The sequence below is a fragment of the Acinonyx jubatus genome, chromosome B1 (assembly GCF_027475565.1).
Source record: "Acinonyx jubatus isolate Ajub_Pintada_27869175 chromosome B1, VMU_Ajub_asm_v1.0, whole genome shotgun sequence".
In the NCBI taxonomy this organism is placed as follows: domain Eukaryota; kingdom Metazoa; phylum Chordata; class Mammalia; order Carnivora; family Felidae; genus Acinonyx; species Acinonyx jubatus.
The window spans coordinates 39926137-39950769 of record NC_069382.1 but is presented as its reverse complement, the minus strand read 5'-3'; the positions used below and the strand labels follow the sequence as shown (position 1 = coordinate 39950769).

The 24633-nt window shown below is 45.5% G+C and overlaps 1 protein-coding gene and 1 long non-coding RNA gene across 16 annotated transcripts in view; one reads left to right on the top strand and one right to left on the bottom strand.

Moving 5' to 3' along the window:
• The window catches only part of ANK1 (ankyrin 1), a 218210-nt gene that overhangs the window by 133475 nt on the left and 60102 nt on the right, over positions 1-24633 (bottom strand). The window contains exon 1 of one of the 15 annotated variants that reach the window (XM_027071277.2): positions 1960-2211. The exons of the other annotated variants lie outside the window; for them this stretch is intronic. Within the exon in view, the coding sequence (XP_026927078.1) occupies positions 1960-1986 (27 nt within the window). The 5' untranslated portion in view covers positions 1987-2211. Of the gene's footprint in view, positions 1-1959; positions 2212-24633 lie in introns of those variants that run through there. 15 annotated transcript variants of the gene reach the window in all.
• Positions 2198-11426, top strand: LOC128314387 (uncharacterized). The gene is made up of 3 exons (XR_008295974.1): positions 2198-2657; positions 3694-3826; positions 11106-11426. It is a non-coding gene; the product is annotated as an uncharacterized LOC128314387 (long non-coding RNA).

The window sequence follows — 24633 nt, the reverse complement described above, 5'->3', positions numbered from 1 at the left end:
CACAGCAGAATTCTCCAGGCTTCCTATCCCCTTGCATGTTCCTGTCCCATGCACTCCTCATCTTTCAGTAAAGGAGTACTCATTTATTTTGTTTTCAGTCTGTCTCCTTGTGCAGCTGGAATGTAAGCTCCACAAGGCAGGGATTTGTGTCTATTCTGTTCCCTGCTATATTCCCAGTGCCGACAACAGCACCTGACAGAAGCAGGTACTTGATGAATGCTTATTAAATGTTGAACAGACCCTGAGGACAAAGATTTTCAGTTACTTTACCTTTAGGAAGCACCCTATTGTCTTTCTTACTTTCTCTTTTATTTTTTTGGTAACAACAACAACAACCAAAAAAAAAACCAAAAAACAAAAAAACCCTGCCTTTCTAAATACGCTTCACTTAGATTAAACTCAGAATAAGTCAGCTGATTTTGCAAAGACACTGGCCACATCATTTTGGGGTAAGGGGTGACAACCTGGGTTTAGAAACTAATTATAATTGACCACTGAAGTCCAGGGTCAGCTGAGTTTATGTGACCCTGCTTATAAAAACAACCCTCAAGGCTTTTGTTTCCTTTCCTACTGCTTTCACATTCAGCTGCCCAGCCCACCCAGTAGCCAGAAAGAAACTGACACACACAAAAAATGTGGCTCTCCCAAGGCTATTTGGTTGGTGAAAGCAGTCATGCTCCCTTCAAACATTTGTTCATAACCCATTCCTTAATCCTGCAAGACGCCGTGCTCGCATTTGGGTCTGAAGACAGTTCCTGCGGCTCATGTGCCACTCACCGTCACCTCCCCAAGCTCTGAGGTCTGTTATGGAACAGCCTCCAAGACTCACTTTGAAACTGTGGTCTAGGGTTGCCCAGTGAAAGGAAAAGACTCAGATGCACTGAGCCTGGCTCCTGCTTGCTGCTGGTGAGGCTAAGTGGGAGTCCCCTGGTTCCCCACAGACCCTCCCCTTCCTGGGGAAGGAAATCTATCATCAGGAAGGCAAATTGTAAAGATGCTCAACCACTAAAAACATATTCCCACTTAATATGGTTTTCCCTGTACCCAAAGACTCTTACACAAGTTAGAAGGGGACATGTTCTCCCAGACGATTACACTGGGCTCCCTCTGAGGATGTGCCCTAGGGTCCAACTCTGGCCTCTGAATCCCCCACTAAAACCAACAACCTCACTGTGACACAGGACACGTTAAAGACAGCAGACCTGCCACGCTGTTAGATGGTGATATGTCCTATCACTACAGGGAGAATTGGAGGTGGGGGGGGAATAGCTCCCTGTAATGCTCCGTTGCCGTTTAAAGAGTATCTATCAGACCCTAGCTCCCAGAAACACTCTGAAGCCTTTTGCCCCTCTTTCTTAGACTTTTCTCCCTCTAGTAAGTTAACAACACAAATCCAAAGTTCAGTGTTTCAAGAACAATAAAGGTGTGACAATGAGGTGACTGGCTTCTGTGCATCACTGAGGAAAACAAGCAAGCCCCCTTCTGAAGGAGGGTGACCCAACCCCCACCCCCACTTCCCTCAGAGCAGCCCACATTCTCAGGTGCCCCTATTGTCCTCAGGGCCACCAGCCTGTGAAAACACACCTGAAAGATACACTGCTCAGCAGAGTCAAAGGAAAGCTTCTAGAATCTCAGTAGACCAAAGAAGGAATATAATCTGAAGATTATTCTTCCCAACCCCTAATGCGGGCAGAACATAATTCAGAGAACCAGGTAGGTGGAACTGAATTTGACAGCAAATCTCGGGCTGTAAAACATATGAACTGGACTAACTGAGTCAAGCAGAGGCCACCTGACACCATCAGCAACCAAGCAAATGAGTGCTGACGCTCTTACAAAGCCTGGAGCCCAGGGGGTGCCCATAGATGAGCACACAGACGGCTCTGCTCTCTGGCACCCCCTGGCCGGCTCCTCGCCCTTCCCGAGCACCACTCCTCCCTTTCGAGCTGCGGCACTCACTTTGAGGAAGCCTCTCGTTAAGGACATGCCGGTCCCTAACCAGGATCCCTCCGGGGGTCCGTCGCGGTCGGCTGTGGGAACAGCTGGGGCTTCAGGACGCGCCGTGCCTGGGCCGGGCCTGGGCCGTCTGGAGCCAGGTGGCCGCAGAGCGCGGCCCTCCGACGGCCTTATCGGCAGCAGAGGCTCCCTATCGGGCTGCCCCGGAGCTCAGCTCTCGGGCGGAGGGGAGGAGCCCGCCTGGGGCTCGCAGATTACGGCAGCACCCTCGCCGGCTCCCGCTCCCCCACCCTGGGCGCCCGGCCCAGCTCACCAGGCCGCGAGCGGGGACGGCCAGCCCCTTCCGAAAGGTGCGCCGGAGGGAGGAGGCGAAGGGAGAATCTGCTCGCCACCTCTCCCTCACGGGCCGGCCGGCGGGCCGCGCGGGTCCTCCAGAGGCAAGGCTTCCCAGAGGAGGCTCCAGGAGACAAAGACCCCAGGAGGGGGCAGCGTTCCGTGCATGGGCAGAGGACTTTGGGGGAGCCGCTGGCCTTCTGTGCTAACCAGCCCCTGGTGGGCAGGGGCCTGCGGCTGTGGCCCTCTGTTTTTAACATGCTTTCACTGGATGGCCCCCGTGTTCCTGAATTGCTGATTTGCAGGGAATCTGGGCACAACCTTAATAATATCAGGGCCCAAAATAACAAGGTTCCTGGGAACCAGAGGTGAGTCACCACAAACAGATGCTTAGAGGGAAGGGGGGCCAAGGCAGCTCCCCACACCACAGCTTCCAAGAGGCGGGGGCTGCCCACAGAGCCAGTGCGGGGCCCATCTCAGGCCAAGCTGCTGCAGGCGACCCTTGGGAAGGCTTCTTTTGCAGCATCCGTCCATCACACAGTGGGATGAGGTGGCATCGTCCCAGAGTGGCTTTATTCGTGAGAACACTGTGCCCTGGAGTAGCAGTTGGTGGCTGGCAGAGGGGACAGATGACCCAAAGGATCGGAGCTGAGCTGTAAGGCCTAGAGAATGGCAGTCTCCCTGGGGCCTGGGAGTGGCTTCACCTAGATGGGGCTGCCATGTATGTGAGATGTATCCTGGTTTTCCTCTCAAAAGCATATTGACACCTCTGTGGTCGTCCTGCCCAGGAAGGCTCACTCTGTCCTCGCTCACATGCCTCTCAGCCTCCCACTAGACTGAGGCTGGTCCAGGTCCCCTGACAGGCAACCATCTGGCTTAGGAGCTTTTCTGCAGATCCAAACGGTCCTGTTGTGAGGGCACAGCTGCCGTGGAAAACGTGACCGAGGGCCACTCCATGACCCTCTGTTTTCCACAGCAGCTGGAAAGCACCCCAGTGCAGGCTGGTCTCCAAGCAGACCAGCACCTGACGTGGTGTGGGGAGGGCAGAGCAGGTTCTGGGCCACATTTTGACTAAAAATAACCACCACAATCATTATAGAACAAGTCCTTACAGATGTCTTTTGAAGCATATAAGAAACAATGGCTTTTGTTTTTTAAGGGGCCCAGAAGCCTAAAAGATGTGAAAGAAGCCGGTCATGTTAGGCATGACTTCAACCAACTCTACCACAGGACAAATGGTCTTACTTGCCAACAAATATTGGGCTAGCCTAGTCCACCATGCAGAGTGTTGCCCCGCACCTCACTTAGGTGTAGGAATGGGTTTGGAATCGATCTTGTGTGGATTGGTACATTGCACATTCTCAGTAAAGGTTTCTGGAATTAATCCATGGTTGTCACCAGCAGCATGATAAGAGCAAGAAGCCATTTCACCATCCAGAGAAGAGGAAAGACTGTTTTTCTCTTCAGAGTTTCCAGTCCCTGAGGAAAAAAGGCCAGCAAGGAAGCATGGAGTATAACACAATTTAGAAAATGCCCTGTAAGTAGAAACAAATGTCAAATCTTTGGCAAGGGTAGACCGTCAGGCAGGCTTGATGCTTTGTGTGAGGTCCTCGTGTGTTACTTCCTGTGGCAAGACAGTCCCCCACAGGTCCCTGAGCCCTACACTCCAGCAGCTGAGTGACTCGGGGAGCTGGGGCACCTCAGAATTTAATCCCAGAACCACATCCCCCCCAGGCAACCCAAGGTTCTTCTCTCGTGGATACATCAAGGGCTGGGGGGAAGGCCAGGCACATGTGGGGCAAACTAACAACCAGGCTCAAGGCATCAGGACCCGCCACGCCAGCAGCTGGGTCTCAAAGAAGTGGACCCACGACATGCGTGATCCCCCCGAATTCATCCCTGGAGCAGCATTCCCTGGGTCAGTCAGGCAGGGATGGGTGCTTTTTGTGATTTGGGCTGAAGTGACATTGTCACTCCCTTGTCAGCAGACTTCTCTCAAGAGCTTTCACAAGCTCTCTGCCATGTAATACCTTTTTCTTTCTTCAGTCTCTCAAAGGGAGCCACAAAGCTGTCCCAGCACGTGATGTGCAAGCCCAGGCTATTTCGAGATTGGAAGGATGCCTTGAAAATTCAGCACCGCCTCCCCCCCCCCCCGCCCCCGACCCCGGGTCTTTCACAAGCCCCTCTTCTCTTTGTTTGGTTTATATATTTACATACGACTTTATATCCAGTGCTTACTGTGTGGCAGGCACTGTTCCAAGCACTTGACATTCATTTACATAATTCTTACAATTCATTTGTGAAGAATTATTTACTATCAGTAGGCCCAGTTTATAGATGAGGAAACTGAGGCATGGAGCAATCAAAAAACCCACTTAAGAACAGGCAGAGCCAGCTTCCAGCCCAGGCAGTCTGAATGTAGGGTCTGGAGCCCAACTGGGTTATTGTGCTTTAGGATCAACACTTTAATTTTGTTCATGATTTGCCAATCCATTTTCCTTCATACTAATCAACATTAATATATTTTGTTCATTAATTATCAATTAATTAATTTTTCTTAATACTAATATATTCATTCCATTACTAATAAGTATATACTATAAAAATTCAACAACTGTTGGATGTTGCAAGTATTGTTGTTTTGCAAGTATTTTTTTAATGTTTATTTTTTTTAATTTTTTAAAAATGTGTATTTATTCTTGAGACAGAAACAGAGTGTGAACAGGGGACGGGCAGAGAGAGAGGGAGACACAGAATCTGAAACAGGCTCCAGGCTCTGAGCTGTCGGCACAGAGTCCAACGCAGGGCTCTAACCCACGAACTGTGAGACCATGATCTGAGCCGAAGTCGGACGCCCAACCGACTGAGCCACCCAGGCTCCCCTGTAATGTTTATTTTTGAGAGAGAGAGAACGCAAGAGCGGGGCAGGGGCAGAGAGAGACAGAAATCCTAAGCAGTCTCTGCGCTGTTAGTGCAAAGCCTGAGGTAGGGCTCGAAAACACGAACCGTGAGCTCACAACCTGAGCCAAACAAAGTAGGATGTTCAACCGACTGAGCAACCCAGGCGTCCTTCTTGTGTTGGTGTTCTATTTTTCAAAGATGATAAATAAGTCAATAGAAAAAGGTTTTAATAGGTTTTTATTATGAAACCAATAAGGCATCCTCATTGAAAAACATACAGTCTTTCATCTGGTTCCTTTTACCTCATGTCCCCACCACTCCCCAGACAGTTGTCAACACCATCCCAAACTTTGTGTTCATCAGTCCCTTGCTCCTCTTTCTAGTTTTGCCACCTCTGTATGTATCCTTCTGAACAATGTATTGTTTAATTTTGCATGTTTTCTGACTTTGAATAAGTGGAATTATGGAATAGCTTCTCCAGCTATTTTCATTTCTTATGCAACATGATGTTCCTGAGATTCAGCCAGGAGTGGTTTATTAATTTTCACTGCTGTACAGTATTCCATTGTATGCAAACACCAGGAATTATTTATCCACTTTACTGCTAATGGAATCTGAACTGTCTTCAGCTTTTCGCTATTAAAACATTACCGCCACAAGCATCCTTGTAAGAGCTTCGTGCTGCATGTGTGCAAGATTTGTCTAGTGCGCACATGGGCGGGAGCAGAATCCCTTCCCTGTAAGGTACATACATCTTCACTTTTACTGGATAACGCCGAGCTGTTTTTGAAACTGGCTGCTCAATTTGTACTCCTAATAGCAGGTGGTGCCGTTGCTCCTAAAGTTTGTCGGACTTTTAAACTTTTGTGAAACTGGCAGGTGTAAAATGGTATGTCGTTACAGTTTTAATTTGCATTTCCCTAATTACTAAGGTGGTTGGGCAGCTTTGCACATGTGTATTGGCCACTTATTTTCCTCTTCTGCAAAATTACTGTTAAGCAGCCCTTTGCCCATTTTTCTGTTCTGTTGTTTGTCTTTCTCTTATTGACGTGGAGGAGTTCTTCCTATAGTCTGGATAGGAATCATTTATTAATCACATGCATACAAATATCTTCTCCCAGTGTGTGGCTCATCTTTTTACTTTTTAAAATAGTATCTTTTAATGAACAGAAGTTGTCAATTTTAATGTAATTAAATATAACAATCATTTCCTTTGTGACTGGTGCTTTTTCTGTCATGTTTAAGAAATCCAATCCTAGGGGCAGCTAAGTGGCTCAGTCATGTTGAGTGTCCGACTTCAGCTCAGGTCACAATCTCACAGTTCGTGAGTTGGAGCCCCGCATCGTGCTCTGCCATCAGCACAGGGCCTGCTTTGGATCTTCTGCCCGCCTCTCTCTCTGCCCCTCCCCTGCTTGTGCTCTGTCTCTCAAAACTAAATAAACATTAAAAAAGAGAGAGAGAGAGAACTCCATCCCGAACCTGAGCTCATAAGCACATTTTCCTGTATTGTAAATATTTTATAGTTTTGATTGTTACATTTAGATCTTTCAATCCACATGGCTTATTTTTTTAAAAAAATTTTTAACATTTACTTATTTTTGAGAGACAGAGCACGATCAGGGGAGGGGCCGAGAGAGAGGGAGACACAGAATCTGAACCAGACTCCAGGCTCTGAACTATCAGCACAGAGCCCCATGCAGGGCTTGAACTCACAAACCATGAGATCATGGCCTGAGCGGAAGTTGGACGCTTAACCAACTGAGCCACCCAGGCGTCCCTCACATGGCTTATTTTTGTGCATAATATGAATTAAGAGTTCTATTTTTTCCCTATAGAGCCTTGATTATCCTAGCACCGTTTATTGAATAACCTGTCCTTTCTCCACTGAAGTGCAGCACCATGCCCATTATGGTGGTGTCTCCACATACATGGGTCTGTTGGGGGCTCTCTCCTATTACCCTCTGGCCTGTGCATCTATCTCATTGCCAGTATCATGCTGTCTTCATTGCTATTGCTTTATCTTAAGTTTAATATTGTTCGTAATAAGTCTTAATGTTATCTTGCTTTAGTCCTCTTTAAAAGTACCAAAGCTTCTCTTGGCCCTTTGCTCTTCTACATACATTTAGGAAAATGCCACACACACACACACACACACACACACACACACACACAAACTTTCTAGGGATTTTGACTTCAACTACACAGAATTTGTTTACCAATGTCAAGAGAAGTGACTTTATGATATTGAATCTTTCAATTCTGTATACTGTGTATCTATATACACATTCAAGTCTTTAATGTCTTATAATTTTCTCCATAAAATATCTTTCCCATTTTTTTAGGTTTATTCCCTGGGATCTGGTCATTTTAATGCTGTTAAAAGTGAGATCTCTTATTCTATTTTTATTTTATTATTACAGTGTATAGGAATATTATCAATTTGTATCTTGAACTTGTAACCAGCAGTTTTGTTGAGTTCTTTTATTAGTTCTAATAGTTTGTGTCCATAATTCTCTTTGATTTTTCTCTATAGACAGTTATTATTCATAAATGAGGACATTTTGGTCCCTTTTGCTCTTTTTATACCCCTTATTTTCTTTTCTTGTCTTATTACATTGGGTAAGACATCCAGTACACTGTTGAACAGAAGCAGTGATGGCAGCATATTTATCTAGTCATTGACTTAAATGTGGCTGCTTTTAAAGCTTCACCATTAAGCATGATGATGTGTAGGTTTTTGTGGATACCATTTATTAGTTAAGGAGGGTACTTTCTAGTTCCAGTTTATTAAAAGCTTTTAATCAGGATTGGATGTTGAAATTAAAGTTTTTGTTTTCCTTTTCTGTGAAGGTGTTGCATTGCATTAATAGATTTTTCTAATGCTAAACTATCCTTGTATTCCTGAGTTAAACTCCTCTTGGCCATAATATATTACTTTTAATATAGCACCACTGATTAGAGTTGTGACTTTTTTTTTTTAATTTTTTTTAACGTTTATTTATTTTTGGGACAGAGAGAGACAGAGCATGAACAGGGGAGGGGCAGAGAGAGAGGGAGACACAGAATCCGAAGCAGGCTCCAGGCTCTGAGCCATCAGCCCAGAGCCTGACGCGGGGCTCGAACTCACGGACTGCAAGATCGTGACCTGAGCTGAAGTCGGACACTTGAACGACTGAGCCACCCAGGCGCCCCGAGTTGTGACTTTTATATAGGATTTTTGCATTCATAAATCATACTGGTTGTATTAATTTGGTACTGCTGCATGACAAATTACTCCAATCTTTTAGAAATGTAAAATCACACAAATTTCGTACTTCACAGCTTCTGGGGGTCAGCAATTCAGGACCAGCTTATCTGAGTCTTTCACGAAATTGCAGTCAACCTGTAGCTAGGGTTGCGGTCATCTGCTCGCTTCACTGGGACTGCAGACTCCACTTCCACAGTCCTCAGATGGCTCACTCAAATGGCTATTGGCAAAAAGCTTCAATTCCTCATCTCGTGGACCTATCCATAGAGCTACTTACATGTCTTCATAACATGGCAGCTGGCCTCCCCCAGAGTGATTCAAGAGAGCACGACAGAAGCCACAAGCCTATTGATGATCTAGTCTGGAAGCCATCACACATCATCACTTCTACCATATTCTATTTCCTAGAAGCAAATCACTAAAATCCAGCCCACACTTGAGGGCATGGGCATTGGTCAAAGGAAGCAGATCAAAGAATTTGTGGACGTATTTTAAAACTATGGCATTGGACTATTATTTTATTTTCTTATATTGTCTTTGGTTGTCTTACCATCTACACTAAACTCATAAATGAGCTGGGGGTGGGGAGCTTTTCTTTCTTTTGTGTCCTCTGCAATGGTTTGTCTAGGAGAGGCGTTCATTGCTGCCTACAAAATCATCTAGTTCTCATGTCTTTTTCAAAGAGATAGTGACTATCGGGGAGGGAGGTTGCTGATTTGCTGGATTTAATGTTATACATGTATTCAGGCTACAAGCTTGTTAAGAGATCAATATCTGGGGAACATATTCCAGACTAGGAAAACTTTGTTCTCACTCTCTTAAACCTCACACATCTTTATGTACTCAGCACTGGCCTAAAGTGCTGAAAATTCTCACATTCAGGCAAAATGTAAAATAGAGAAGCAACCTCATTATTTTAAACAAGCACTTCAGGATGAAGAGTTGGGGGAATTGAAAGGTGAAAGAGGTTAAATAATAAGCACTTAGTTAATAAAAGATAACCCAATGGTAGACTCCCACCTATTCTGGTAAATTTAGGATAGTAGCTCTCAAACGTTTTGGTCTTAGGAGCCCTTTACCTCTTAAACATAATTGAGGACCCCACAGAGCTTTTTGTAAATGTGGGCTATGTTTATCAATATTTACTATATTAGAAATTAAAATGGGCAGGCAGCTGGCTGGCTCAGTGGGTAGAACATAGGACTCTTGATCTTAGGATAGTGAATTCGAGCCCCATGTGGGACATGGAGCCTACTTAAAAAAAAAAAAAAAGAACCACTCTTTTGGGGTGCCTGGGTGGCTCAGTGGGTTGAGTGTCTGACTCTGCTTCAGTTCAGGTCATGATCTCACAGTTCATGGGACCAAGCCCCGTGTCAGACTCTGCACTGTCAGTGCTTGGGATTCTCTCTCCCTCTCTCTCTGCCCCTCCCCTGCCCGCATGTGCATGTGCACTCTCTCTCTCTCTCAAAATAAACATTACAGGGGTGCCTGGGTGGCGCAGTCGGTTAAGCGTCCGACTTCAGCCAGGTCATGATCTCACGGTCCGTGAGTTCGAGCCCCGCATCAGGCTCTGGGCTGATGGCTCGGAGCCTGGAGCCTGTTTCCGATTCTGTGTCTCCCTCTCTCTCTGCCCCTCCCCCATTCATGCTCTGTCTCTCTCTGTCCCAAAAAAAAAAAAAAAAAGTTGAAAAAAAATAAACATTACAAAGATATATAGATATAAAGAAGTTAAAATTGAGAGTTTTAAAAACTAATATTTACTAATTCATTTGGACATAGCATTTCACATAGCCCATTTCACATTAACATAGATAAAATTTTTATGAAAAAAACTACATTTTCCAAAGCAAAACAGAAATTTACTAAGAAGGGGATTATTGCTTTACATTTTTGCAAATCTGTTTAATGCCTACCTTAAGAAAAGACAGCTAAATTCTCATATCTGCTTCTGCATTTAAGGTGTTGCAATATGTTGTTTTGGTTGAGGTACCGGAAGGACCTGGCCTCACTCAGATATGTAGTCAGGGAAGGGCAGGGTGTTTTCACAGTGTTTTCTATTAATCGTGTACATTCTTGTTAGTACACCAAAACTCAGTCAGTCTTCTCTTAAGGTTAGTTGCAATGTGAATCGCATCGAATATCAATGAACTTTTTTTTTAAGTTTATTTATTTTCAGAGGGAGAGAGAGAGAGTACGCGCGCACACATGCACACAAATCAGGGGAGGGGCAGAGAAAGAGGGAGAGAGAGAGAATCCCAAGCAGGCTCCATGCTCTCAGCACAGAGACCCACATGGGGCTTGATCTCAGGAACTGTGAGTTCATGACCCGAGCCAAGTTGGACGCTTAACCGACTGAACTTTTTATGTTCTTTCCACCATGAGAGAATGAACGGGAAAGGCCAAATGACATCTTAGTAAGAGTGAGGACAATCTTAGCCTCAGGACCTCTGGAAAGACCTGGGGGTGCTCCCTGAGTCCTTTGAAACTGCAGATTTCGGCACTCAAATATTCTCTGATGCTGAGACTCACGGCCCCAGAGGATGAGAGACTGGACGAGGACTCCTGTGTCCTCATTGTGGAAGGGAAACTGCAGCCCCCGACAGAATGGGATTTGTCCAGGGTTGTTGCAGAGCAACGTTCCTTGAGTCCCCTGCTCTTTCCACTACAGGGGGAAAAACCAGAAGGAAGATCAAGAAAAGGAAGAGGAAGAGCAGCAAGTCAATGTTCTAAGGTAGCAGACCACCACCGACTCCACTTCTGATGGTTTTATGTGCTGGTGATCCAACTGATGGCTCTTCCAGGCCCTTCTTTGCCTCAGAAGTCCCTTGTTTATGCCTGCATTTGACGTTTGTCTTAGTCAGACAGTCTCACCACCAAGAGACATGAGAAAAAGCCATCGAATTCAAATCAATAAAACTGTACTTCTTATCCTTTTAAGAGGAGGGCTGGAAGAATTAAATACTTGACCATAATAATAATAGCATTTATTAAGCACTTACTACGCACTTGTGTATGCATTCATTCATTCACTCTGCATTTCTTTCCTTCTTCCTTCTTTCCTCCTTCCCTCTTTAGTCTCTCCCCTCCTTCTCTCTCTCTCTCCTTCCTTCCTCCCTCCCTTCCTCCCTCCTTCCCTTTCTTTCTTCTTTCTTTCTTTCCTTCACTACTCACCAAGTACCTGTTATGTGCCAGGCATGTTACAACGTACACAATGGTAGAGAAAACAGACACAGTCCAAACACTTCACATCCATTATTCACTTATTAATCCAACAATAGGTGCGGTAGGCACTGTCAGAATGCCCATTTTAGTGCTGAAGTCACTGAGGCAGGAGCGGTGCTTACCGAGGTCACAGAGCTAGTGAATGAATCTGGGTCTAACTCTGCGGCTGTTCCCTGTAAGCACAATAGTATATTGCCTCCAGAATGGCTGTGAGCCACTGGTAGTTTTTCTGCATTTATGCCTCCTGGAGTCCAGCGTGGAAGATTGAGTCATTGCGCCACCCCTTTTGACTCTCTCACCTTCCTTCCCTGAACTCCTAACCCAACACTGTAACCTTACATCCAAGAGCCAGGACGTGGCTACACAGCTTGACAGGAATGGCAGGTTAGAGCCAGCTGTGTGCTAGACCTGGTCGAGTGGTGATGGTGGCGATGGTGATGAGGACAATGACAGCCTGGGGGAGGGGAAGGGCCAGTAACATCTCTGATCATCTCTAAAAGACTCTGAGGTAAGAGGTGGAAATCTAAGGACATTAACTTCCTCTTATATTTAAATTTGAGGGTAAAACACTGGTCTTCCAGGGGCCCTAGCCAAGGAAAGTCAGATTTGCATCATTGGATTTCCTTCTCTACAAGGGGGAGGAGAAAAAAAGGAACACTCGTTCTCTTTCTAGGAGAAGGTGGGGTGGAGTGAAAGGGGAGAAGGTGGAGAAAGGAGGGGAAAGGAGAGGGGGAGAGAAGAAGGAGGGAGGGGGAATGGAGCCCTTTTCTGGAGAAGGAGCTTGTTGGGGCCGCTTCCCAGGTCAGCAGCATCTACCCTGAGGCCAGACCATAAAGGGTTTTCTGCAGGGGAGGATCAGTGCAGGGGAGGATGAGTGCAGGGGAGGATCAGTGCCTGCTCTGAGCACAGTGCTCTGTGGCTCTCTGCTACCCACCCACCCTGCACCCTGCACCTTCCAGTCCCACCCAAACTCCCATGGGGTCGTTTCAGTGCTGGAACAACTTTCCTGAAAGCCCCTTGTCATGAAGAAAACACTGGACTAGGAGTCAGACCGTCTCAATTTGAACTGAGCCTTTGTTACCTCAGGCTACAGAACCCAGAAGCTGCTGCTTACTCTTTCTGGGCCTCAGTCCTCCTCATCCGTAAAATGGTACAAAAATACCTTCTCTGCCTGCTGCCCGGGATATTTATGAGGATCTCAATAAGTGCTCCATCTAAACGCACTTTATTATCATCATCAACCTACACCATAATCATGCTTCTAGATAATACATGCCAAAAGTGACAAATGACCTAATTTATGTATTCCCTTGTTCCTGACACTTCACGAAGATGGGGGCTTTTCTGGCAGTGTCCAAAATTGCAGTAGCCTCTCATGCCCACTCACCTCCTTGGGCATCCATGGATTTCCCCAGGTTGACTTCCCCACCCTAGCCAATTGGGGGGAACACACTTATTTCTTTAAATACACAGGAGATGGGAATTTATCATAAGATAAAAGGGTTTGTTTTTTTTATAATCAGATAGTTTGGAAAAATGATAAAATAACTTGTCATCTTACTGTCTGAATATAACCACTATTGCAAATGGAAGATTATATCGAAGCAGGGTCATGAACCCAGGCTTTGGAGTCAGACAGACCTGTGTTCTGCCACTTAGCAGCTACATGACCTTGGGGCACCTTACTAATTTCTCTCAGTCCCAGAGAGAGTATGAATGCTCCCTCCAGTGGGAGATGTGGGAGGTGGGGGCAGGGCGGGAGGAGTCACTGGGGGTAACACATGTGTAAAGCCCTGCCCCACAACAAGTGCTCAGGAAGTGTTAGCTGCTGTTATTTTTCTAGTGATTATCTCTGCAGACTTTTAAAAATGCATACATAATACACATAAGAATACCTATGGTTTCAAAAATAGGAGTCATGACATTTTATAACCTGCTTTTGTTAACAGCATATCATGTTTTTTCACGTGAGAAAAATTCACATCTGTGACATCTCTTAGTGCCTGCAGAAGGCGTCCTGAGGGTGTTTGCTATTTCATTTAACCTGTTCCCTATCACTAAACACTTAGTTTCTTCCCAATTTTGGGGGGCTGATTTGAATAATGTTACAATTAATATTGTAAATGTTAATATTGTAATTATTAATATTATTAATAACATTAATGTTATTAATATTGTTATTATTTCCTTAGGTTCTTTCCCAGATACTTTTCTAGACTGGCTAACATCCAAGTTCATAAACATTTTTGAGGTTTCATGGGCACTTCCAATTTTCCTCCAGAAAAATACAGCTTCCCGCACCTGGCTAGCCATGGGTATTTGTTATTATTATTTTTTAAACTCTTTGATAAGCAGACTTTTTACTGTAGGATTACCATCCCACACCACTCACCCAGCTATGCCTGTCCTGTGAGTCTCCTGCCTTGGCGGTCTGGGGGCCTGACATCAGACCACCTCAACGTGGCTCCATCCAGGGCCTGCACTCCCCTGATGACACCCTTTCAAGAACTGTCCTTAGCTGGACAGTAGTTCTTAGTCCCCACTGTGATCTCCTCCCTTACAGCTTATATCTTCTTTGTGCATATTGAGAGTTAAAGACACGACCACCTGAGTTAAAGACACGACCACCTGGTTTGGTCGTTCCATATGCTGGCTTAGCAGAGATTTATTTACCTAATTATCCCAGTCCTTCGAGGATCCATAAAACAAACAGTGCATTTACACCAAATACGCACCTCGGTAAAAAACCTTCAAACCAGCAGGAGGTTTCCGTCTTATGATAATCATGGTAATAATGTACATTTGTAGAGCAATTTGCAACTTGCAAATATAATGACATACACTATATGTGTAATACTCAAAACAATCCTGGGATTTTTATTATCATTAAAAATTATTATTTCTGGGGTACCTGGGTGGCTCAGTCAGTTAAGCATCCAACTTCGGCTCAGGTCATGATCTCACAGTTCACAGGTTCGAGCCCTGGGTCAGGCTCTGTGCTGACAGCTCAGAGCCTGGAGCCTGCTTCAGATTCTGTATTTCCCTCTCTCTCTGCCCCTCCCCCCACTTGCTCATGCTCTTTCTCTCTCTCTCTCTCTCTCTCTCAAAAATGAGTAAAATTAAAATATTTATTATTATTTCTGTTTTACAAAGGGAGAAACTGCAACTCAGAAAATCGTACTGAGTTGCCCATGACTAAAGCTGGAGTCTGTTCTTCTGACTAAATCCTAGATTCTCATGCCACTTTGTGAACATAAATTAACCATGTTATTGAGGGTGAATTGATCACTAGAGTTCTCCTACCGGGTATCCGATGGATGTGTGGGTAGAGGGGTGGTGGTTGGAAGAGAAGAGGAGGAGAAAGAGGGAAACAGAGAGAGGGAGAGGGAGAGAGAATTTTGCTTTGGGTTTCCTAAAATTCTAGCTTTACTGCCTATCTGATAATAATGTTTGGGTCCCCTGGGTGGCTCAGTCGGTTGAGCGTCCGACTTCGGCTCAGGTCAGAATCTCACAGTTTGTGAGTTCGAGCCCTGCGTTGGGCTCTGTGCTGACAGCTCAGGGCCTGGAGCCTGCTTCGGATTCTGTGTCTCCCTCTCTCTCTGCCTCTCCCCCACTTGTGCTCTCTCTCTCTCTCTCTAAAATAAATAAAATGTAGAAAAAAAATCCCAAAATTTAATGATAATGTTTAAAGTTGAATACTCTGTCTCAGGGTCATTCTGCAGCCCAGAAGGCATTTTAGACTCTTAAACTCTTCAGCTTATGCTTTCAGATGCGGCACAGATAGTCTGATTATTTATAGTCTGGCATTTCCTAAACGAGGCAGTGTTTGGGGAGGAAGTCAGCCATCCTGACAAATGCTGAATGTTCAAAATTCAGCTGAATAATCAACGAATCCAAAGTTTCACGTTAGAAGGTATGAAGGTGGAAGGCTGGTTTTTATTCTCCTCTGAAAGGTAAGTCCCAGGCTGTAGCCGCTCAGACTTGCTCCGCCCTTCCCTCGGGGCTCGGATCTGGCCTCTCTGGAAAGGAACTGGCTTTCCACAGGGAAGCCATCTGTAGCTCCTCCACGGAGGCCACCCTGAAGCCAGATCAGTGTCCCTCTTAATGGCCCTCAAACCCACCGTCTGCATGCAAACGGACTACAGGCCCTTCGTTTCACACAGGATCATAGAACTCAAAGTGGGAACGGACCTCAAAGGTCATCTAGTGCCGGAGTCCTTCTGACATCCCTGGCGGGTAGTGGGGCTGCCTCCCCTTGACCTTCCAGAACAACATTGTCCCAGAGGCTCAGAAGGTCCTTCCTTGCACACAAGAGCTCCCTCCCTTTGGTCCCGGTTCTGCCCACCACCACCTTCCTCTTGGCTTCAATCCCCACAGAGGGCGGTGGCTGCCCCACATCCCCCAGACGGCCTCCCTTACAGACCAAGAGCCCAGGCCCTGCCCAGGGTGGGTATTCCCACCTGGAGGACCAAAGGAGATCATGCATGGACAGTGCTCACCATGGTGCCTGCACATAGTATGTGCTCAGTAAACCTAGCTGTCTTTATTATCTATTCTCATTTCTCCAAGCAGACTTTTAGTGTGTCCACATTTCTCACGGTCTTTCATCTGGACATCCTGACGCAACACTCCAGATACGTGCTAACACCAATAGAACACAGTTATGATCTCCGTGTCTGAATATATTTAATGTTCTACCCCCACACACATAGTTAAATAAATATGCTGTGTCTGCAAGCAAGCAGTAAACTGGAAGGTTAACTAGTCCATGGCTGCAGAGGGGCCCAGCAGCACATTACTGGAACCCTCTGTGGGTTGATACGGGCCCATGCACCACTGTGGGTATAGGTGTCCAACTAGTTAGTTGTTCAAGTCACTTAATTATTATCGCCCAACCCAAATGTCTTCAACTTCTTTTTCATGTTGTCTACAAAGACATTATGAGAGACTCTGCCAATATAAGACATATACAAAATAGAAAATCAAAATTTTATATTAAAAGATAACTATAAGTAGAGCTCTCGTGTTTTCTTTCCTTGCTAAATGGACAGTAGTGCTGTCAGGAGTCCTTGTCCCTACAGTAGTCTTTTGCTGAATGCTGGGCCATTTATTTGTAATATAGTCACTCTGTTTATAATATAACCACCATGTGGCACTTAAGAAATACTTTATTTTATTGTTATCTGTGTACATGTTTGTCTCCTTTATTAAAAGGAGAGCTCTTTGGAGACAGAGACTGCGATACGTTCATCACTAGATGTCATCCAAGCACAGGGCTCTAAGCATAATAGATCCTCAGTAATTACTGGTCAAGTGGACCATGAATGTATGCATGCACACCCAAAAAATGAATGAATGAATGATTTCTCTCAATAAATTATTGTCAGGCATTATAAAGCAAATGAGTTTATCTTGGCATGACTCATTCCTGGTGAACCCATGCTAGGTGCCAGAGACCATCTGTTTAATAATCCATTCTAAATTTTTGTCAGGAATTTGGCATTGTGAAATCTGCTTTCTTGAAGAGACACCTAACCTGCTTCCAATCTCCTCAGCAGTTCTTTAGGACTTTGCCAATAGTTCCAAGAGTGTCTCTGCAGCCACGTGCCCAAGTTTACCAGGCACCGGGAAGGACATGGTCTGGACAAGGAGACCTGAGCCCATTCAACACTTGTGTACTAACACAATGGCTGGTCTGAAACAAGGTGGATCAGTTCAGCTGAGCAGAGTCTGCAAAATCTCCAAACTTTTTTTAAACTGCACACTCCCATCAATAAAAATATTTTTGAGCATATACCTTCAATATATGCATTATTTATCTATAAATCATATACAAGTAATACTGTGAACATATTATGTACATTATAAAACATATGATGAAATAGAAAATCTTAAAAAGATGAGATATCATCTTGCTACCTCTTCTTGCACACCGCTGGGGTACATGGATCCCACTTTGGAGACCACAGGACCAAAGCTTACCATCAGGGTAATGAGTCAATTCCCCTACAGGGAACCACCATGGGCTTGTATCTTTAGCTCCCCAGACACTTCCCAAATGTGTGCCACTGGTCACACATCAGAAGCACAGAGAAAGAGCATGGGAGGACAGGGCCATCTGGGTGTGAGCCCCTTTCTGCCATAGACTGTGATTGGGGATCCCCCTCCCACGGGCACCCAATCCTGGGCAAGTTGCTGAGCACCGCAGAGCCTCCATTGCTCATATAAAATAGGAAAGCTGATACCTATATCTCAGGCCGTTATGAGGATTACATGAGGTGATATGTGTAATGAGTGTAATGAGGCACAGAACTGGTGCCCAACCAACGTCCGTCTCCTCTCCCGTAGGGTGCCTTCTCTTTTACTTAGAAGATGGTGACTACATGAAATAACGCCACTTGGATCTCATCAAGAGCCTCCATATTGATGCATGGAAGTATTTTTCTTCTAGCAGGTAGTTGAAGATATAATTACTTAGAAACGCTGGAAGGGACAATCTAGGGAGAGAGAATGGTTGGTAAAGATAAGAAAGGGAGTGGGCGTTAATGAGCAAGATGAGAAAAAAAGCATCCAACTTAGGGAAGAAACAGACATATTAACTCAACTTTTCCGCCCTCCACTTTTTCCTACAGTGAAGCAATCTTTATATTTGAGATATTTTTAAATGTAGTTTTATTTATATTTAAAATGTATCATGCAATATTTAAGATACAGAAAAGGACAAAGAAAAATACAATACACAGCTATGTAGCTAGCACTCAGCTCAAGAAATAAAACATTGCAAACTGTTAAATCTGCCTTCTGCACCTCCCTCCCCACCCAATTATATTGTGTATTTATCACTCCACACCCTTCTATACACCTTTATAACATATGTATATAATGTATCCCTAAGCAGAATAAAGTATCATTTTGAGTATTTTTTATTAAATTATTTTAATGTTTATTTATCTTTGAGAGAGAGAGACAGAGCATGAGTGGGGGAGGGACACAGAGAGAGGGAGACATAGAATCTGAAGCAGGACCCAGGCTCTGAGCTGTCAGCACAGAGCCCAACACGGCACTCAAACTCACAAACCTCAAGATCATGACCTGAGCTGAAGTCAGACACTTAACTGACTGAGCCACCCAGAAAGCTCTCATTTTGAGTATTTTTAAACTTAAAAACTATGTCATGTTATTACATAACTATTATCACTTTGGTTCATTAACTCATCCATGCAACATGTATTTATAAAACACATACAATGCTTTCTGCGCAGTGATTAATTGTAATATAAAAGAAAATCCCCTCACTTCCCAGTCCTCGAAAGATGTCAGCACAAACTACATGAAAAATGATTCCTTTGCAGAATTGTTTTCAGACTTGCAAATTCTTACTGCTTTCATTTCACTATTTCCACTGAAAACTCACTGAGCTGTTAGGAGGCACAGCAATGACAGATACTGTGATTCCAGAGTGGGGGCATAGTCACGAACGCCTGAGTTCTCCCCAGAGACCGCGGATGGAATGTGTTGGAAAGGCGGGAAGTTCAACACCACCTTCATAGGTCTTATTTTCTAGACAACAGCGTTCAGAACAGAGCCCTTGAGTCCCATGCAAGGGAGTTTAGTTATGGAGGCATCCGCGTAGGAGTTCATGCTAAAGAGACTGCAAGCCTTCACGTTTCTGTCCACACACAGCCACTGGTGGGGAAGGCTGGCTTCAGACCGCTCCATCTGGCTCCAGGGCCTGCGTTCCCCACGCAGGCTGTCTACTCAAGGGTGAGGGCTTCTTGCTGCCCACTGGTTATGGTGGGTGCAGCAAGAAAGTGAGGCAAATTTCACAAATTACAGGCAGAGTAACCCAATGTGACATTTCAGCCATTCCAATTTTCTGTCACACAGGCTTCTGGCTAAAAAGATTTTCCAGTTCACGGTGTTCTTGTCCTTTGGATTAGGTAAATAAAAACACTTCTATGAATATGAATGATCAATACTCCATTATTCTTTCATTGCAGCTGCTGGTAAGTTGTGGAGCTCCCTCAGCCTCTGCCCTTCCCCTAGAATTAGCCTCTGGGTCACGCCTTCCCGTTGATCACGCTCATGGCAGTGATGCTCATTGATCGAGCCTCCATTCTGGGTGGGAGAACCACCCTTCAGCACCCACTGTACATGGGTCAGAGTGATTTTTACCTGTTAAAATACAGTGTTTTATTAGGCCTTTAGATGGATGCATCTTGGTAGAGCAAACGTGTCCCAGTCAGGTGAGCAGTGGTGTTAGTACTGATTCTGTCCTAAGCAAAATGTGGCCGTGGTACCTCTTTCATACCTGGAAATAGCCATGTGATGCCCAAGAGGGCCCTCTCTGGATGCAGCCCCCATGCCCAGTGTCACGGTGTGGCAGCTGCCCTGAGAACCAGCTCCTGTCGGCCGAGGCAAGCTTCCCAGAGAGCCACTAGGCACACGCTCAGCACTAGAGAACAACCCCACCTTTACAGGTGGAGATTTTGGACAGGGCAATGGGATCTCACATCCACCTCACTCCTTATCCTATCCACTAGTGAGTATACACAGGAGATCACCAGCTCATCGCTCGAAGTCCCAATCCAAAGAAACCTGCCAACTTGAGAACTGCGTGCTGATGAGGGCATCCAATCCTAGAGATAGGAAAGGTCATTTCAGGGCCTCTCAGGGCCCCTGATATGTTCCTTGGTAGATTCTTTATCCTCCCTTTCCTGCCTGTGAGATTGTCCTAGTTTTCCAGGCAGGTTTCTCTGACCCATCTCACCATCTGTGACCCTGCTGGGGCCCAGGGTTGGAGCCCCACCCTGGAGTCTGAACCATTCACTCTTGTCAGAGCCTCGGAGCAAGCCCTTTCCTCCCCAGCTCTCCCTGCTCACTAGTGCTGGACAGGGCTCCACCGAGGAACCCACCCGCCCACTGGCCTATCTTCCCGCTGCCTGGAGCTGGCCTTTCCAGGCCCCGAAGTGCCTGGTGCTGGGCTGAGTATCTCCCCAGGCACACCCTCCCCAGGGCAGCTGCTTACTCACTGCTCCACTGGCACCCGAGCCCACCCCTTTCTTAATAATGAGCAATGGCTTTGTTTTTTTTTGTCATTATACTAATAAATCATTTCACTGGAAACAGAAGATACCAAGCAAAAAGAAAACTGAAAATTACCCGTAAATCCCTCCACCATGTGATAAACATTATTTATATTTTGATACATTTGCTTACAGTCTTTTTTCGTGGCATATGAATAAAACATATTTTTTTCAAAATTGGATTTACACCATGTATAATTGTGTGTATTCTGTCATTTTTTTCAAGCCTCACTACAACAGTAAACACATCCCTCTTATTCTCGTTTCTGTATCTCAGGCATGCCGTTCTTCTCATATCGTTCTGTCCTCTCTACCACCTAAACCTTCCCCCCACCCTCAATTCCCTGTCCTGATAGCCTTGCTTAATAATCTCAGTCTGTACTAATTTTGTTCCTGTCAATATTTTCAGCCTTCGTTATACAGATTGCATAATTCGGTGCTTGATACATTGTCTTGTCTTTTCTAATAACTTGGAGAATTGGTCTTATGTCCCTAGAATTAATGGAAGCCCCTAAAGGTCAGCAACCATGTCTCACACGGTACTTGCTGATTTTCAGATCATTTCTTATTTTGCAGAGTCCATGACCTCCCCCGCCCCCCACAACCCTCCACCCCCACACCCCCACCCTTTGGTGTTGGTGTTTCTATGCAAAAGTGGAAATTCTCAGAACCGCCAGAAGCTGGAATAAAGACCAAGCTCATGGTGCACTTTTGTCAAGTGCTTCCTAGAAAAGCATGAGTCTCACATCTTGTAACTTCATAATTCAACCCTTCCCTTGGCTAGTGTAGACATAGTGCGGTTCCCTAAAGAGCATTGATGGAAGGCGAGAACCGCCCTGGACCGGGCTGGACTTGTATCACGGCTGGGCCACCCTGGAGCCAAAGGATTCGAGCGTCAATAAAAGAAGTAATAAGAGGCAAACTCTCCTCACACCCTTCACAACTTAAAAATAAATAAAATTAAAAGGTCTTTAAAAGAAAATGTAGGTTAGAAAGGATTGCAAATTCATGACAGTTATTTTCTAGCATTAAAGTGGCATTTTTCTGGCCCCATTTTACAAACGCGATTCCCTCTGCTCCCAAACATAAATGCACACACACACACACACACACATTCACACACACGCACACACATGCACTCACACACACATACACACAAACCACCCCCCCACACACACACACACACCAGCTGGAGTAAGAAAGAGTGGCTTCCTATTATTATTAATAGCTTAGTGAGATCATTCACAAATCCAGTTCAGTCCCAAGGTCCCAGAAACTGAAAAGGACACTTTCTCCCTCGCTTGCTGGGGACATTCCAATCCCAGCCCCTGGCCATCCATTTGGAGTTACCAGTCCTCTGTCACCTCCTGTTTAATGCTTCACTGCGTATCAAAGGCTGTGGTGCTGGAGGAAGAAGAGGGGACAGGAAGTCTGGATGCCTCTCCCTCTCCGTCTTCCTTCCAGAGCCCCCACCATCCCCCCCACCCCGGCAAACTGCTCCCCAGCCCTGACCCTGCACTTGCTTAGCTGTGTGACTTTGACAAGTCACTTTACCTCTGTGGGCCACTTTTCCTCATTTGCACATGCACTGTGGCCTCCTTTTAGCTCACGGTCCAACATTCTGTGAAATACCTTCTTAACCTTCACCATCTCCATATTCCAAATTTGAAAGTTCAACCTAAGGTGTGCGATGGGGGTGGGGGATGGCAGGTTCCATCTTTGTGGCCATCAGCCTCTATTTCCTGCCTGACCTCCCTTCTCTTAAACGGCCCTGGCGTCACCTCTTCCATGAAGCCTGTCTTTCCTTGTAATTCTCATCAGCATCAGCATCATCAACACCACCAGATAAATGAGTCTTCTCCTCTGTGCTCCAAGTACATTTCGTCTATTCCTCTGTGGTGAGTCTGATACAGAGGGCGCTTGTGTCCTTGAAACAGTAGCACAGTATGCCCTTGGGTGCCACCATTAATTGGATTATTCCTGCTCACACTGCAGTGACAGAGCCGGGGAGAGGGCACTTGTAACAAAAATAGGCATTGTTTCTCCTGCACGCTTCACAGTCCTTTACATCTTTGCTGGGGGAGTTACTTTTCATTTCCCTGAAGTTGTTCCACAGAAGGTTGGAGAAGACCATGCATAAGAGCATCAGTGGACACTATAAAATCAGTGCGGGGGAGGGAAGGTACTGGCAGGCTGCTAATCCCCTGGGGAACCCTGAAGACAGCAGGCAAGGACAGGCTCCAGCAGAAGCCCTATTGGCTTGGCTACCTGCCGAGACCCACAGGGACACTCCTTCCCTTCTCTGGTCCAAGGGCAGAGCCCCTGCTCACCCCGACTCTGCCTGCCCTCCCCAGAATGCCCCCTGGCGACTACTGGACCATCTGGGTCCCAGTGACCAAAAAGCTGGGGCGACTCAGTGTTTAAAATAAAATAGAATAAATTATATTCTGACCCAAATTTAGAACAGTTAGTGAGGGGTTGTGGTGGGGAGTGAGCCCTGCTCACTGCATAGCTTGCCACTGTCTTGCTGATGTCACCTCCGAACCCTCCTTCACTTTCTATGGGAACCACCGTTTACACATCAGGGGCATTTGAGGAAGCACCTTCCTGGATCTGTGTGTCGGTTTTCAGAAGCTTCCTCCACAAGGCTTCAAGGGAAAACCTCAACCGTCTCATTTCCTAGAAAAATAAATCTGAGGTTTCTTCTTGTGGCTTTGTGATCTTAGCCAGTGTTCCTGAGGGGCTACAGATACATCACCTAATCCTCATTACAACCTCATGAGTGAAGCCAGCACTACCCCCATTTGGCAGATGCAGGAACTGAGGCTCAGAGAGGCTAAGTGTTACTTGCTCGAGGTTTCACTGCAGTGACTAGAGCTGGATTTGAACCTTGGCATTTGACTCTGGAGTCCCAATCTTCACCATGAAGCTCTACTTTCTCCTTGTCCACCCCATTCTACAAGATCTGCCACTTCCAGTTCCCTAGGATAGAGTAAATAGTCTTCCAAAATTCAGATTCTCTTTTTGGATTCTCAGTTCAATGTGCCCTGGAGGACCTGATCATTTAAAAGACTGCCGTCGCCTAAGTGGTTTTTTACAAGAAAAATCTGATGTAGCAAATTATTTTGCTTTTATAAGTGAGGTTTCCCTCTCTTTGTCTAGAGATTCCCCAGGCGATATAAATGAAAGTATCTAGTGCATTTTGCCTGGCACACCCTGGGTACTAAATATTTGTTGATTCTAATTTTGTGCCTCTACGAATCCAACCGAAAACATCCACTCAGCCATTGCCCAACTCATCTCCAGTCATGTGCCTGTCAAGCTGGGACAGCCCAATATATGCCCCCATGCCAGGCATCTAAAGACCCCTCTCTTTTTCTTCAAAATACACAAACTTCTACAAAGTACATAGGTTACCAGATAAGCATGCAGTTCCTCCCTGGGGTCATCTGCTCCTGATGAGGCTTATTAAAATAGGAAACTATTTCAAAGCAAAATCAACAATCAGAAGTATTCTCCATTCTGTATGGCTGCTTTCCACAGATAATAAAACCCCATCAACTGGCTCCAAAGAAAAAGTGACCTACATAACAATGATAGCACAAATAACAATCCTCCACTGAAATGCTCAAAAGCTGGGATTGTGGTAAAGCCAAGATTCCCAGGGAGTCTCAGGACCCGGTGTCTTGACTGTAAACTTGGAGCAGATAAAGGAAGGCCTCTCTGAGATCAGAATTTCCAGGGATAGGACAGAAATCCCAAATGGCAGGTGCAAGGCAGATGTAGTCAGAACTGAACAAGACAAAGCAAACAGTATCCGGTGTCCAAGGAAAAACACAGAAAACCAGTGTGTGTCCGTTCTGCTTGAGAAGATCTCAGAAGAATAAT